This window comes from Bacillus rossius (assembly GCF_032445375.1).
Source record: "Bacillus rossius redtenbacheri isolate Brsri chromosome 4 unlocalized genomic scaffold, Brsri_v3 Brsri_v3_scf4_2, whole genome shotgun sequence".
NCBI lineage: Eukaryota > Metazoa > Arthropoda > Insecta > Phasmatodea > Bacillidae > Bacillus > Bacillus rossius.
Genome location: NW_026962011.1, coordinates 35,775,683 through 35,791,404, shown reverse-complemented (window position 1 = coordinate 35,791,404; position 15,722 = coordinate 35,775,683). Strand labels below are relative to the sequence as shown.

Sequence of the window (15,722 nt, the reverse complement as noted above, 5' to 3'; positions counted from 1 at the left end):
GTCAGTTCGAGTTTCATAATTTTAAAATTTTTTTGCATCAAATATGAAAAATAAAATATTACTACACATCCATTGATATAAGATTGTGTATCCAAGATGCATCTGCATTATTTGAATATTTTAAATGATTAATTAGCAAATCATTATGTTATTTAAATATAAAAAAATCTAAGCTTATGTGGTCTACCGTGTTCCGATTTTTTCTCCGTGTAAAATCCACTTAATATTTGTATCAGTATTTACTTTTGCCGAAATTCGTATGCCGTTTTTGGCTTCTCACTAGTCAGTGTTGCAAACTTCGAGTTACGTAACTTCTCAATGTACAAACACTTTCCGCGGCAAGATTATTCGCCCGGAACTGTTACAACTACAAGAATATCAATATGTTTAATAAATAAATATTTCATGCATTTGATTTGGCGTTCAGTAACTGATTGCCAAATAAAATGCATGAGCGTTGTTATTATTATATTTTATTGAAACAAAAATAAAGTAATTTTATCTTAAACGTTATTGACACGCAGCGCTGCTTAGCAGAGCACAGCTAAATTTAGTTCCAAAATGCAAGGCTGGCTGGCCTAACACGCAGCCATTTTCACGCTTGACGGCTTGGATGTTATTTACTAAATATTATAATATAATTATTTAGTGTTTTTATTTTTAAGTTATGGAAATCTCTTGTTTATACGAGTTATTATAAATGGGGCACGATAAACGTGATGATTATTAATAACGTGCGTTTTGGTTCAAATTTTTCTTCAGTGAAAATCCATTGACGTATCATGTAAAAAAAATGCGGTACCATATTTGAAGTAAACACAGGATGTAAAACAAAATGAAAACAGTGCACGCTGTTTTCCAAGTTTTTTTTTTTGTAAAATGGTCATGTGACATAATTTTGTCCTATAAACTGTCGCCACTATCGACAAAATCACGTTACTACGTCACGTTCATAAATGAAGGTAGGCCTAGGTTTGGTTGCACTTGTACCTATTATAGCACTGTAGCACGGTAGCGGGCAGAGTTAGGTTTGCACTGGATTTGTTTTGTTTGAAGGTCATTATCGATTCTTGCTGTATTAATGACTTGGCGAAAATGTTAAGACAACCTATAATAAAGTCCTATAATGTCACGATGCTGGTACAGTAAACTCTCGATTATCCGTGTTAATTGGGACCTTCGGATGCCCGGATAATTGAATGCCCATAAGAAAACCCGGATAATCCGTTTCACCACTTAAAAATGGTGTATTTACTGGCAAAAGAGTGTCTCTTCAGTAGAATTCTATGAGTACAAGCAAAGGCTTTGTATACCGTGTCCCAGCTTATTGGACCGTAAACAATACTGGCACTGTGTTGCCACCATCCTTCTCCTGTCCCCTTTATTGCTACGGGAGGGAGAGCGGCGGCAGTCCCAACTCAGCATCTCCCTCCACCCTTTTAACGACCTATTATCCGGGGTCACTACAAAATAAGTGTCTGAACCACAGCACAATATTATACACCTTTTTTTCCCCCTTCCAGCTATTGCATTTTATTTTTCTACCTCGCGCGGCAAGATATTGTTTCTTGTTAATTCCGCCTATTAAAATTAGGATGCACTTTACAGTCATAACTACGAGTATGGGATACTACGAGACCTTCGAAGTTACGATAGTTTTGAGATGCACCGTCAGTTTGACTACGTAAATAATAATCCTAAACTAATCTGGTTATTACGAGTGCTTCCTTGTTGGCTCTTTCGTAAGAAAGAGTGATTTAAATGGCATCTTCAAACAGGGAAAAATACCGTTAGTTGGAAGGAAAAAAAGGTTCATGCAGTAAACAAAGGCTGCAAAGCGAAAGAGGGCCGTGGCTATGCTGGCGCCGGGGCTGTGGACCATGACTCGCACCTAGCTGTCCAGAAAGAATGATGGCTGTTGTTGGGTGGGGGTTTTTGGGTGAGGAAGGGGTGTCTGGTGGCGAAAAACATGCTCCCTTTCTCTCTCTGTCTCTCTCTCGCTCGGCATTTTCAAGAAGCCCTCCCCCACCCATTGTGTTACTGGCTGCTTCGACCGGTAGAGGGGAAATTCCTAAACCACCCCCCGTGTGTGTACGTGTGTACGAGAGCCTTGTTCCTTTTGTGCGTGTGTGAGACCTCGTTGCGTGCGTGTGCGTGGGTAGATGTTTTCATGCTTTTACGTTTAGAAGGCCCTGCCACACTGTCTGATCTACTAGCAAACTGCAAAAGTTTTTCTTCACTTTTATTAATGTCTCGCACGTCGCACGGTTTGGATTACAATTTCATATTCCTGTGCTAATTTCACGGCAGTTTCTCCTTTTCTTAACCTGTCCACAACGTCTAACTTCTCTGCTATTGTCAGTACTTTACGTTTCCTTTTACCAGACATGATTACAAAAACAAAGGTGCCTGGGAGAACTGATGTAAATAACTGCATGAAAAATGCCTCTTCCAGCCGTCAGGAGTGTGGGAGTGTGGGAAGGTAAAGAGGTAGAGGGACTTTTTTTTTTTAGCGTAGCAGGGCGCTTTGAAAAGAACGCTTGAAAAGAAAATGAAAAAAAAAAGGGGGGGGGGGGGGAGTTGAGCCGGAAGCAGCAGTCAAGGCATTCCTTTTTGTTTTAAAATGTTACAAATTGACGGGTGAAGGTGGCGGGGGAACGGGGTCTGAAGGGTCAGCAGTAAAAAAAAAAAAAAAAAAAAAAAACGCTGCGCAGTCGCGGCGTAGCTACACCCGTCATTTTTTTTACAACTTCATAAAAAAATCAAGCACGGATAACCCGAAAACCAGATAATCCAGGCCCGGATAATCGAGAGTTTACTGTACTTAACTCGAAACGTGTTTCGAATCTCGAACTTGATAAAATATGTGACTCGGTTTACGAGTCGTGTCAATCTGACCCAACTCGGCTCGACTCAACTCGTTAAACCAAGACTCGACCCATCTCTAATTTTTCTTTTTAATAATATTTTAATGCATTCATACACACACTCAATGGCATATGCAAGGTTCTGTTTAAACTAGGCGAGCTATGGGGATGGTTGAGGCTACATTTTCTTTATTTCTTTCAAAAAATTATAAAATATGTAAATTATTTTTTTTAAATATTAGTCAGCTAACTTTTTAATTTTGGTCATGGAAAATCAGGGAAATTTTTTTATAGATTTGTTACATTACTGTTACTTTACCCTGTTACTAGTAATCAGCATAGTTCATAAAAAATAAAATAATAACACCAAAATCTCCTGTTTTAAAATTTAAATTGGCTTAAAAATAAAACCATTAAATCTTATCTCTATTTATATCCTATCTGTTACTGAGATTATAAAATCATACAGCACTCTGCATGTCCAAATTCCAGTTCAATATGCATGTGATGTTTCGTTACTAGTGCATTGAAATGTGAATGGTGTCAAGGCTTTCGTTGCCGTGATAGCTAATGAGTCTTGCTCATGTGACAAGGTTCTTGGTTTTGATCCCAGCACTCCAGCGAGACTCAAATTCATGAGCTGTGAGTTGTTTCTTGAGTGGAGTGGAGCCCACTGTTATCTTGGAGATCCCGACACTTTCATCCTCCATGCATAGATTAAATAAATGTGTCCAAACACAACTTTTACATTAAATAATGTTATTTCAACCAGTGCTAATTGGCAGTTAACGAAGCGAGACAGGACCAGGAATGAGATCATGGGAAGAGGAAGAATGAGATGATATGGCCTTGTGCAGAATATTGGGGAAAGGAAGGCTGCTTAGGAAAATGATGGATTTCAAAGAAGGCCCCACAGACTAAGGCGGTGGAAAAAGCAGATAGTTAAAGGAGTGCAGGAGAGATGAGAAGAATGGAAGGGTGGAGTGACAGAGGAAAATGGATTCATTTTACCTTGCTCGCCCGGCCGCAGGCTGGAATCAGTTGATGGTGATGATGATTATGGTAATAATGAATTGTGTAAATATAATTTTTTTTTTTTAATTAACACACAAAACACACACACACACATATATATTAAATTAGCTTATTTTGACAACCTAAATTTAATGTTTCATACAAGTTTTTACTTCCAATAACGAGTAACCGACTGTCGGCAGACGTGTTCCCCTGGCTACTACCGCAACCGGGACGACACACTGCGCGGCAGCGTGCTGGGGTCGTGCCAGCGTTGCCCATGCAACAGCCACGAGGAGAGCTGCCAGGCCACCCCAGACGGCCGTGTGATGTGCACTTGTCAGACAGCATACACCGGACAGTACTGCGAGAGCACAAGTAAGTCGAGATAACTACCTTTCTTCGTATATATTTTTCTTGTACATATTTATTGCATGCTTGCACACAGTAGTTAAAGTTTCCATTGCCGTAATTTAACTTTTTGATGTGTAGTTAGTCAGGCATTTCAATTATCATTTATCACTTAAAGTAACTGACAAGTTCTGACCTTTTTTAAAAAAAAAAAAAAAAAAAAAACTTTACATGTTCATTGCATTTGTAAATTTACAATCCGATATTGTTATGAACTATACAATTATATAAATAAATTCTGCAATTTTGTTAATTAAAAAATCTATTTTCGTTGTGCATATATCAGACAGCATCTGCCCTTCTTAAGCAGGATGTAGTTTGTACATAAGATGATTTATTTTTATTAAACAAAAATCTGATAGATGTCTTTGGCTACAGGTCATTTTTTGCAGTTTTTGCTTTTTGATTTCAAATCAAGTGTTATTACCTTGAGCTTTCTTTTTGTTACTTTAAATACAGAACATAGGAAAGTTGAAAGTAAAGATTTTTAACAGTAATAAATGTGTTTTATTGTATGCTCTATTTGTAGGTTTAATTTTGTTGTGTTTATCCTTAAAATATATATATATATTTTAGTTTACTTGTTACATTATAGGTTTAAGCCACATTATTAAGTTTGCAGTTTTTTATCTTAACATTTTCAATACAAAAAAAAATTATAAACTGTTAGCATTAAATTTAAATGTGAATTGTCCGAATTGTCAGGCATAACAATCTTTTCTCTGATGTGACTTCGACCATAAGACAAGAATTAGTAACTCCAGCCATGAAAGCAGAGTATCTTATTCTAATCACTGTAACATATAAAAATTAACATTTTTTAATTAATTTTTTTTCCATGAACCATCTGGATTTCTATATAAACTATTATACATATAGCAGTTTTTTTTTTTTTTTCAATTTTCCTAGTTCTGGTGTGTGTAATGCTATTTTGCATGAAGTGTTGTTTTTGCATGGTGTATGATATAATTATTTATTTGTTTTGCCTGCTTGCAATTTTCCATGTTGTAAAAATCCTAATGGATGCCTAAATAAACTCCTCCAGAAGGACTTATGATGGAACTGGTACCCATCGTCGTGAAGAAGCCCATCGGAAGCATCGTGACTTTCGTGTGTAGTTACAATAGCAACGACGGCATGAACATTGAGTTTATAGAGGTCCCTCCTTCACCGACTGCCATCTCCAACGGCAACACCAGTTTGCAACACACTCACATGATTAGCAGATACGAGTCCGGTGCCAAGAGGTTGTTCACCATTAAGGTACATCGCAATCACCACTCTGTGATCTGCGTTGTGAGCGATAAGGCAGGCCGCATCGTTGGAAATTTCATATCCAGGATTTACCCAGGTTTGACCATGACCAATGTTACTTCAGCATTGTTTTTTTGTCAGCTACGGAAGAAGGATGCTTTCATGGGGCCTCTTCAGTGGTCGTCCACACTTCAAGTCGTTGTGTCCGTCCGTTTACGTCCTGTGTTCGTCTAGTGTCTGTTTCCTGTTGGCTTACAATCACTTTTCTTCTTGCGCATTGTTTTGTCTTGTAAAAGTTATCAAGTCTTGTTTTCTAACATATTTTTTCTATGTTGAAAGAGACTAATAGGAATGGTTCATTATTAGACACATGCTTTGACCAACTTGAATCAAATAAAATTAATTTTGTGCAGGAAATAGTGAACTATTTAAACCATGTTTGAAAATTTTAAAAAAGTTTGATATAACAATTGTGAAACAATATTGTGAATAATTCTGCCAAACAGTTACAAATTCAGGATCTTTTCCGATTTATACAATCGGAATTGCAAGAAACTATAATTATTAAGAAGAACGGCTTATGACGAAAGGAGCCGCTCACCGGTGCCGAACAGACCAGACCCTGCAGGGAGAGAAGAAAGCCAAGTGGGCAGACATTGGCCGGATCTAGTATATGGGTGCAGGCGTCACCAACAGTAGTTAGCTGCTACTTAGTATGAGTGCAGGCATTATCAATGAGTTCCATTGACAAGCACTTACAAATGCAGTTGGTTGGAACTACCTTTATTTTTAGTTAGAACTCGAAGAAAGACTACCTATTGTACAAGTTACCAGGGTGCGACTTCTTTAACGGTTCATTGTAATTTTACGAACAGTCTAGGAAGTTATGTTTTTTGAGGGAGGAAGTAGCGAGTAACTGGGCGGGCAATGTGAAACTCAATTTACTAATTTTTTGTGGGTGATTCCTCTCTGCCCTGGGTGCCAGTTGGTAAAGGGGCCCCATCCTGTTTGAAAATCCATTTGGTAAAGCAACCTGCATGTACAAATGCTAATTTCGTCAATGACATGGACTAATGGAGCCATTAGTACGTGAGCAAATGAACTTACAAGTATTCTGCTAATAATATAAATATGTCTATTATAGACTGCCCATGTGTTTCATGAATTATTATTACAATTTTAATTAAGGGGTAAAACCTAGCTCTGTTTTTAGCCTCGGGAAATGAAAACCTCTGGCTTAAGCCCATAATTCAAACGTAATATTTATCCAGCCAAATTTAACTTCAGCATTTGTGCTGCTGAAAAAGCTGATAACTGATTCAGGAAGCCAAATTTTACACCATAAAAAAAATGTAATTGAACACCAGTTTGTGTATCTAAGATACAGATCTAATTTTTATTGCTAATCTGATTGCACGTTTTTTGATCATAGTCTTTTTAAACCACTTGAAAACATTGTGTCAAGTATTTTCTGTACATATTTTTATTTATTCTTGTTTTAAAAAAATATGTGCTGCTGTTTTAAATTTTAATTAAATATATGTCTCTCTTCATGTTGCAGATTTTATGTGGTTGTTCGACTGCCTACTCTTATCTTTCAAACCAGTCAAATGCCGGTTGTCACATATCATTAAGTTTTTTGCTGATGTTGTCGGCTCTGAAGGAAAGTTTTTATTGAAGTAGTTAAATCGGGTTTGGGATCAGCTTGTGTGTAAGATATTAGAAAGTTGCTTTTTGGGGATTAGATGCCTCAAAATTGTAATGTGCTTAGTTCTGTGTTTTTGTATTCATTGTCACCATGCTGAAATGCAAATTTATTGAGATATCAAACTAAATAGCAAACTAGACTTAATTCTTAAGAATACCGTACTTATCCTCATTATCGTAATTAATTTGACTCTTGGTTTGTGTTCCATCACAATTAATAATTTAAAAGTCCACCATTTTTTATTGTTAACTCACAAAAAAATTAGTAATATGTCACTTACTAAACAAAGTACTGATTAGTCAAATAATCAAAATAATTCAATTCTCTAAAGTTACTAGCAAATTTAAGTCTGTTTCTTACAAGCCCATTATTCAAAAATATTTACTAAGTCAGCCTAAAAATGTTAAGATAAACATATGTATTCAGAATCAGCGCAAAGAAAAACTGTTTTGTTAACTCTGAAACTTTTTCCTTCATTGCCACAGCATGAATTTTAAATTATAATGTGGTTGTGTACAGTAATTTGCATTTATTAATTTTCAAGGTAAAGTTGCTCTGAATTCTATCATATAAAAAAAAAAAGACGTGACAGGTTATTTTGATTTGTCACAGAGTGTTTCAAAACTATTGGCTGAGCCGGACATTTAATACTTAATATACAAAATTTCCCATTGTAACATGACTGTTGAAGCATGAGAATAGAAATGCTTTTTCGCACATTTTTAGTTGTGATTTAATTGTGATGTTGCTTTGTGTAAAAATTAGAATAGTTTTGGTATTTGTAAACATAGTTTCAGTTTCATACAATTTGGCTTTTTTAATCATTTTTTTAAATTAGTTGTGTCTTTTAATTTGCTTTCTAAACTTTTGACTCTTTATGTGTCAAAGCTATAGTAAAGCAAATTTCTTCATCTCCCAGTACATCCTGCGAAATGTTTATTACTTTAAAATATATCTATGGCAGTGCTTATCAAATAGTGCCACTTGAAGGTATTACAGAATCATACCAATTAACTGTCTTTAAATAAGTGTATGTAATACTTTGTAAACTCAAGCAGTGTTACAATCCGAAGTCGTGTATTAAGTATGTAGGATTTATTTGGGTTTGCCCATAGTAAAAAAAATGGTTAGCTGTTATTAATTTTCGCTAGACGAAAGTAAGAAAAGAACATTATTTACTGCATAATCAGGTTTCCTCCAGTCTATATCATTCCATGACATTTTCACATCTCAGGAAGAAACATATTGTAAAATCATATTTATCTAATTTATTAAAGCAAACTTCTAGAGGTTCCAATTTATGAAAAAAATTAATGCCTATGCTTCGAAGTAGAGTCTGGAAAGTTGGGCATTCCTCTGTCGATACCACTGCTAAACAAATTAATTAGTGTTGAGTTGATTCTGATTCTGAAATTGGCTGATGCCATAATTCCAATAGTATCGAAGGATTGTTGTGTGATCTACTTTTTTTACCATTGCTAAAGTACTCTTTCCATTTCTGATATATATTTGTATTTTATGTACATTATTGTGTTGTCTTTGTCTTTTTTCCTTCGCTTCATTTATTCACTATGTTTAAATATCTGCTTTGCATTAGATGTAGATTTTTGTGTTTGTAACCACTAACTGCTGTTAAACTAAACAATAATAGAAAGTGTAGTACTGCTTTGAAAGTTTCCTTCAGGTAGCATAATTTCAGCAAACAATATTCTCAGTAAAATAAAAAATAGTCTTGTCAGCTGCAGTAAAATGAAATTGATGCCTGCAGATGATGAAATGCAATAAAGTATTATGTAAGTATACATACATTGCTAAAAGAAATATATATTTTTCTTTTCATCTCCATTTGGGTGCTTTTGATTTGAGAGAGGTATTTTGTGTGCCTTAACTTAGTAGTTACAGAATTGTATGTAATATAAGTTTTTTGTTAGATTGATACCTTTGGCTACTCTTTTTTGTTGTCAACTAAAACATTGTGACTTTTTTTAGTCTCTGTGGTTGAACCACCAGAAGAAGAGTATTCGACTGAAGGACCAACTCCTAGACCACCCCAACCACCGACAATCACCGTCAGGAAGATAGACCCCGAAATACAGATTGTAGCTGTTGGTACAACTGCTAGGTTCCGCTGTAGTGGCCAGTCTATCTATCAGGTAAATACTCTAACTTATAAAAGTTTAAATATTCTGGTTTAGTGTATCATGAATTGTGCATTGATGCAAAACTGACACATGTGACACACAATAAATCATGCTTCAAGATCAACTTGTGGCACAACTCAAAATTTAAACTCGAATTCATTTTTAAGTTTTTAGAACTAAGTAATTGTGAATTAAGTAAGAAAGTGTGTTTTCCTTGTATTTAATAATAAATAATTTTAAGTTTATTTTGTGTCATGTGCCTAGTGCAGGTATTAGTGATAATAAGTACTCATAAGTAATTCTAATCAACTCATTAGCCATAATGGATCATGGATGGTTATTATAATGTTAATTAACAGTAATTGAACTCTTTAATAAACATTTCAGAATAGTTATATAAGAGACAAATGGTCCTAATTTTAAACATAAAGAAAGCTATTAAAGGGTGAATTGTTTCTTGTTTGTTAATCTTGTAATAAAATTGAAATGTATGACTAGGAACTCTTTGCGTAGAGAGGTCGAGATTTAGTATGGTAAAGACATTTATTTGGAAATGAGTGGCTCGGGGTGGTAGACACTTTACGAGCAACGTGAGATATTCATTATATGTACATATATGTTAACTTTTGTAACTGCAATAAACCTTAAATATTGTTTAACCTTTTTCATCTTTCTTATGGGAGTATGCCCTCATCGGTTTACCCATCTTTGGGGACATATTTGCTAAATTAACATATCGTTAAGGGTTTCCAATGTTTTATTGTGTAATATCAACCATGTGTAAATTTAAGCTGTAAGTAAATCAGTCACCACCTGCAGTGATACTCCATCATAAGTAACTTTTGTTCCTGTGTAGTGAAAGCTTGGATGAAGCCTTAATATTTGTTGTGAGTGTGTGTCCTTGAGAGCAGCAAGGAACAATGGTGGATGTTTGTTGTGGTGCTGCAGTGACCATTAAAGCAGATAAAACCTTCACAGAGCCTATGTCAGTGAATGTTTCTTGTGGTGCTGCACAGACCATTAAAGCTGTTAATACCTTCACAGAGCCCATATCAATGAGTGATTGTGGTGCTGCAGAGACCATTAAAGCAGATAATTCCTTCACAGAGCCCACATCAGTGAATGATTGTTGTGGTGCTGCAGAGACCATTAAGCTGATAATACCTTCACAGAGCCCATATCAGTGAATGTTTCTTGTGGTGCTGCAGAGACCATTAAAGCTGTTAATACCTTCACAGAGCCCACATCAGTGAGTGATTGTTGTGGTGCTGCAGAGACCATTAAAGCTGTTAATACCTTTACAGAGCCCACATCAGTGAGTGATTGTTGTGGTGCTGCAGAGACCATTAAAGCTGATAATACCTTCACAGAGCCCATATCAGTGAATGATTGTTGTGGTGCTGCAGAGACCATTAAAGCTGTTAATACCTTCACAGAGCCCACATCAGTGAGTGATTGTTGTGGTGCTGCAGAGACCATTAAAGCTGTTAATACCTTTACAGAGCCCACATCAGTGAGTGATTGTTGTGGTGCTGCAGAGACCATTAAAGCTGATAATATACCTTCACAGAGCATGTATCAGTGAATGTTTCTTGTGGTGCTGCAGAGACCATTAAAGCTGTTAATACCTTCACAGAGCCCACATCAGTGAGTGATTGTTGTGGTGCTGCAGAGACCATTAAAGCTGATAATATACCTTCACAGAGCATGTATCAGTGAATGTTTCTTGTGGTGCTGCAGAGACCATTAAAGCTGTTAATACCTTCACAGAGCCCACATCAGTGAGTGATTGTTGTGGTGCTGCAGAGACCATTAAAGCTGTTAATACCTTTACAGAGCCCACATCAGTGAGTGATTGTTGTGGTGCTGCAGAGACCATTAAAGCTGATAATATACCTTCACAGAGCATGTATCAGTGAATGTTTCTTGTGGTGCTGCAGAGACCATTAAAGCTGTTAATACCTTCACAGAGCCCACATCAGTGAGTGATTGTTGTGGTGCTGCAGAGACCATTAAAGCTGTTAATACCTTTACAGAGCCCACATCAGTGAGTGATTGTTGTGGTGCTGCAGAGACCATTAAAGCTGATAATACCTTCACAGAGCCCATATCAGTGAATGATTGTTGTGGTGCTGCAGAGACCATTAAAGCTGATAATATACCTTCACAGAGCATGTATCAGTGAATGTTTCTTGTGGTGCTGCAGAGACCATTAAAGCTGTTAATACCTTCACAGAGCCCACATCAGTGAGTGATTGTTGTGGTGCTGCAGAGACCATTAAAGCTGTTAATACCTTTACAGAGCCCACATCAGTGAGTGATTGTTGTGGTGCTGCAGAGACCATTAAAGCTGTTAATACCTTTACAGAGCCCACATCAGTGAGTGATTGTTGTGGTGCTGCAGAGACCATTAAAGCAGATAATACCTTCACAGAGCCCATATCAGTGAATGATTGTTGTGGTGCTGCAGAGTCCATTAATAGAGATAGTACCTTCACACAGCCCATATCAGTGAATGATTGTTGTGGTGCTGCAGAGACCATTAAGCTGATAATACCTTCACAGAGCCCATATCAGTGAATGTTTCTTGTGGTGCTGCAGAGACCATTAAAGCTGATATAACCTTCACAGAGCCCATATCAGTGAGTGATTGTTGTGGTGCTGCAGAGACCATTAAAGCTGATAATATACCTTCACAGAGCATGTATCAGTGAATGTTTCTTGTGGTGCTGCAGAGACCATTAAAGCTGTTAATACCTTCACAGAGCCCACATCAGTGAGTGATTGTTGTGGTGCTGCAGAGACCATTAAAGCTGTTAATACCTTTACAGAGCCCACATCAGTGAGTGATTGTTGTGGTGCTGCAGAGACCATTAAAGCTGTTAATACCTTTACAGAGCCCACATCAGTGAGTGATTGTTGTGGTGCTGCAGAGACCATTAAAGCTGTTAATACCTTTACACAGCCCATATCAGTGAATGATTGTTGTGGTGCTGCAAAGTCCATTAATAGAGATAGTACCTTCACACAGCCCATATCAGTGAATGATTGTTGTGGTGCTGCAGAGACCATTAAGCTGATAATACCTTCACAGAGCCCATATCAGTGAATGTTTCTTGTGGTGCTGCAGAGACCATTAAAGCTGATATAACCTTCACAGAGCCCATATCAGTGAGTGATTGTTGTGGTGCTGCAGAGACCATTAAAGCTGATAATATACCTTCACAGAGCATGTACCAGTGAATGTTTCTTGTGGTGCTGCAGAGACCATTAAAGCTGTTAATACCTTCACAGAGCCCACATCAGTGAGTGATTGTTGTGGTGCTGCAGAGACCATTAAAGCTGTTAATACCTTCACAGAGCCCACATCAGTGAGTGATTGTTGTGGTGCTGCAGAGACCATTAAAGCTGTTAATACCTTTACAGAGCCCACATCAGTGAGTGATTGTTGTGGTGCTGCAGAGACCATTAAAGCTGTTAATACCTTTACAGAGCCCACATCAGTGAGTGATTGTTGTGGTGATGCAGAGACCCGTCTCGATGGAATGGAGCAAGGAAGGTGGGGAGCTGCCACCAGAGAGAGCCATCGACGACCACCGTGGACTCCTGGTCATCACCGACGTCCGAGTGTCCGACTCCGGGACGTACGTCTGCCACGTGACGGACGGCTACAGCTTCGCAGAGGAGAGGGCTGTGCTCAGCATCGGAGGTGAGCTTAGTGGTCTCTCAAGCTGTGTCTGCGTTTAGTGTTGGACGTTTATGACAAAGGATGGGATAGTTACCATTCATGTTCCATTGCGCTAAAATTCCAACAGTTTTACTATCTCTCGGTTTCTGCAATTATCTACAGTGTATGTGAAGGACTTTAAGTTTCGTTTATTGTATCTTGTAGGATTTTTTTGTGCTTAAGTTTGCACAAAGATATAGGATGTAATGTTATACAAAAATAGAATAATACAATGAAACAAATAAATATTTTTTTCTAATTTTCCGATGGGCCAGTTTGTAGTCCTAACCTAAATTAGTTTTGATTAATTTGCATGACTTATTTTTAGTGAGCCAATGAGGTCTGATTATGTAGAGACCTAAGGGTCACTGAATTCGCAAATCTCACCAGTCGCAAGTTAAGACACTTAGGAGCCTAGAGGACCCTAATTTGGCATAGCTGTTTGCCGAGTTGTATCTGGAATTTAAGAGGTATTTTGAAATGTGAGGGTGATAATAAGTTACAATTGAGATTCAGTTTTAATTTTTATGCAGTCAAATGTATGAGATCATTAAATTACTGCCATTAATTCTTTGAACATGAAGTGGTCTCCCATGGTGGTGTTATATTGTGGTTGGTTAACCAACCTTTTTTTTTGTTGTCCCTTGAATATTTGGAGATGAAAGTACTTTCATCTGCCGCTACAAACATTTGCATACAAGGAGCATTCTTGAAATGATCGTGGTAGAGACAGTGTGAGATGTATAGTAAATTTTATGGTCAGTATTATTTTACTTTGAAACTGGTAGCAAAAATTATATTTAAATTTTATACCTCTTAAAAATGCTCCTTCATACTTCAGTTAACTTAATAAATCTTTGTTTTATGTTTAGTGATTTAATAAATTAATTTGATAAAGACTTTTAATACTAAACATAATTCACAACTTTTTATGCTTTTTATATTATGCAGAAATGTTTATTTTTATCTTAGAATACATTTTTGAACTGATAGTTAAATTAATAAGTTCAATTAAGAACCATATTCTTCCATTACATGCTGCTGTGATCAGATTTCCCTCTCAGCCTCTTCAAAATGCCAGGTATTGTATTTAGTTCAGTTTCAAATCTTCTTTTCTATGATAGTTGCATTCTGAATTTTTCGGTTAACATAATATGGGGTCTAGCTAAAAATAATCCCAAATACAAGACATTGTAATTATTTATTTATTTTTTTTTTTTAAGTAGCCATTTGTAGTAGCTATTAGCAGATCAAATTGATTGCATTACTGAATGTTAAATACATATGTGACATGTACTGCTTTGTTACACTACGGGGCACCAAATGTTTATAAACTCGGCAAGGATCAAACTCATTTGATTTTGAAGATTATTTTGTGTACTTTTTTCACTCTGGCAAAATTTTTATTGCAAGTTTAAAATAATGGTGAGATAATAGTTTGAATAATGAGCTAACTGACAAGAATAGTATCTTTTTAGGTTTGAAGTATTTTTAGTGTATTTAACAATGTGTCTACTGGAAGGTGTGTACGAGTGAAGGCTCACACAGTTTTGAGTGTAGGTGAACAAGTGCTCCGAGCTGGAAGCTAACGTCTGTCTTGTGAAGCAGGGTCGTCAGCCACCCGGCCACAAGCGACCATCGAACCACGGTTCCTGGAGGTGACGGAGGGGGAGCCGGCAGAGTTCCGGTGCGCTGGGACTGGCGTTCCCGCCCCCACCTTGAGCTGGTTCCTCGGCGGGAACAGGCCACTTCCTCCTCAGGTCAGCATTGCAAGAGTGCAGAACATGGCGGCCACAGTGGTCGAGTGGTCAGATCACTCGCCTCCCACGAAGGCAACACGGGTTCGATCCTCGGCCGACTCAACCTGTGTGTTTGCAAGTAGGGAGTGTGGCGGACTTTTTTCTCACCCAGTAATTCTGTCGATGCTCCGTTCTCGTGCTATCAAGTATTGTTGTCTATAACACCATTCCAGATAAGATGTTATGCAGTCATTCATTATTTCATGCGTTCAGCCAGAGACTAATGCTTACCTATCTACTCATTTATGATATGTGACGTTTTGGTGCTCTTCATCCCTGCATTTTGTGGGAAATCCTCGAAAAAGCCCAGTTTCTTCACAAGGATCTTCCAAGGGCCGTCACTATGAAAAAGTTTTTTTTTTTATTCTAGTCTTCTAAGTCTTATATGCAAAATGATGATGTAAATTACTGTTATTAAACTACGGTGTATTTTGTTTCTCCATATAATAATATATGTGCTCACAGCTAATTGTAAGATCAGTTGCTACTTGCTTCACAACTTCTGCAGTGCTTCATCTGTATCCACCAAATTAAGCAACATTATTATTAGGCATGGTCGGGCAGAGAAATTTGACTTCGGGCGGGCTCGGGCGGGTAATTGTCCAAAATTTTCGGGCTCGGGCAATCTCGGTCGGGCATCAAAATCAGTTACTGAAATAAATTTTGAACATAAAATAGTCGTACTTAAGTTTGCATTGACAAACCTGAACTGTTTTTATTTATTTACTATACCGCACTGATATGAAAGTTAAACATTAAACTAAAAAATAGAGTGCATATTAATCTTGGAAATAAAGTGCT

The 15,722-nt window shown here is 37.2% G+C and overlaps 1 protein-coding gene across 27 annotated transcripts in view; it reads left to right on the top strand.

The window, feature by feature from the left end:
• The window catches only part of LOC134542023 (basement membrane-specific heparan sulfate proteoglycan core protein), a 649,742-nt gene that overhangs the window by 560,473 nt on the left and 73,547 nt on the right, over positions 1 to 15,722 (top strand). For 25 of the 27 annotated variants that reach the window (XM_063385818.1, XM_063385827.1, XM_063385841.1 and 22 more), the window contains 5 exons: positions 4,085 to 4,259; positions 5,338 to 5,643; positions 9,244 to 9,407; positions 12,924 to 13,104; positions 14,731 to 14,882. In XM_063385818.1, the coding sequence (XP_063241888.1) occupies positions 4,085 to 4,259; positions 5,338 to 5,643; positions 9,244 to 9,407; positions 12,924 to 13,104; positions 14,731 to 14,882 (978 nt within the window). The remainder of the gene's footprint in view (positions 1 to 4,084; positions 4,260 to 5,337; positions 5,644 to 9,243; positions 9,408 to 12,923; positions 13,105 to 14,730; positions 14,883 to 15,722) is intronic. The other 2 variants (XM_063385836.1, XM_063385834.1) reach the window with 1 other exon arrangement.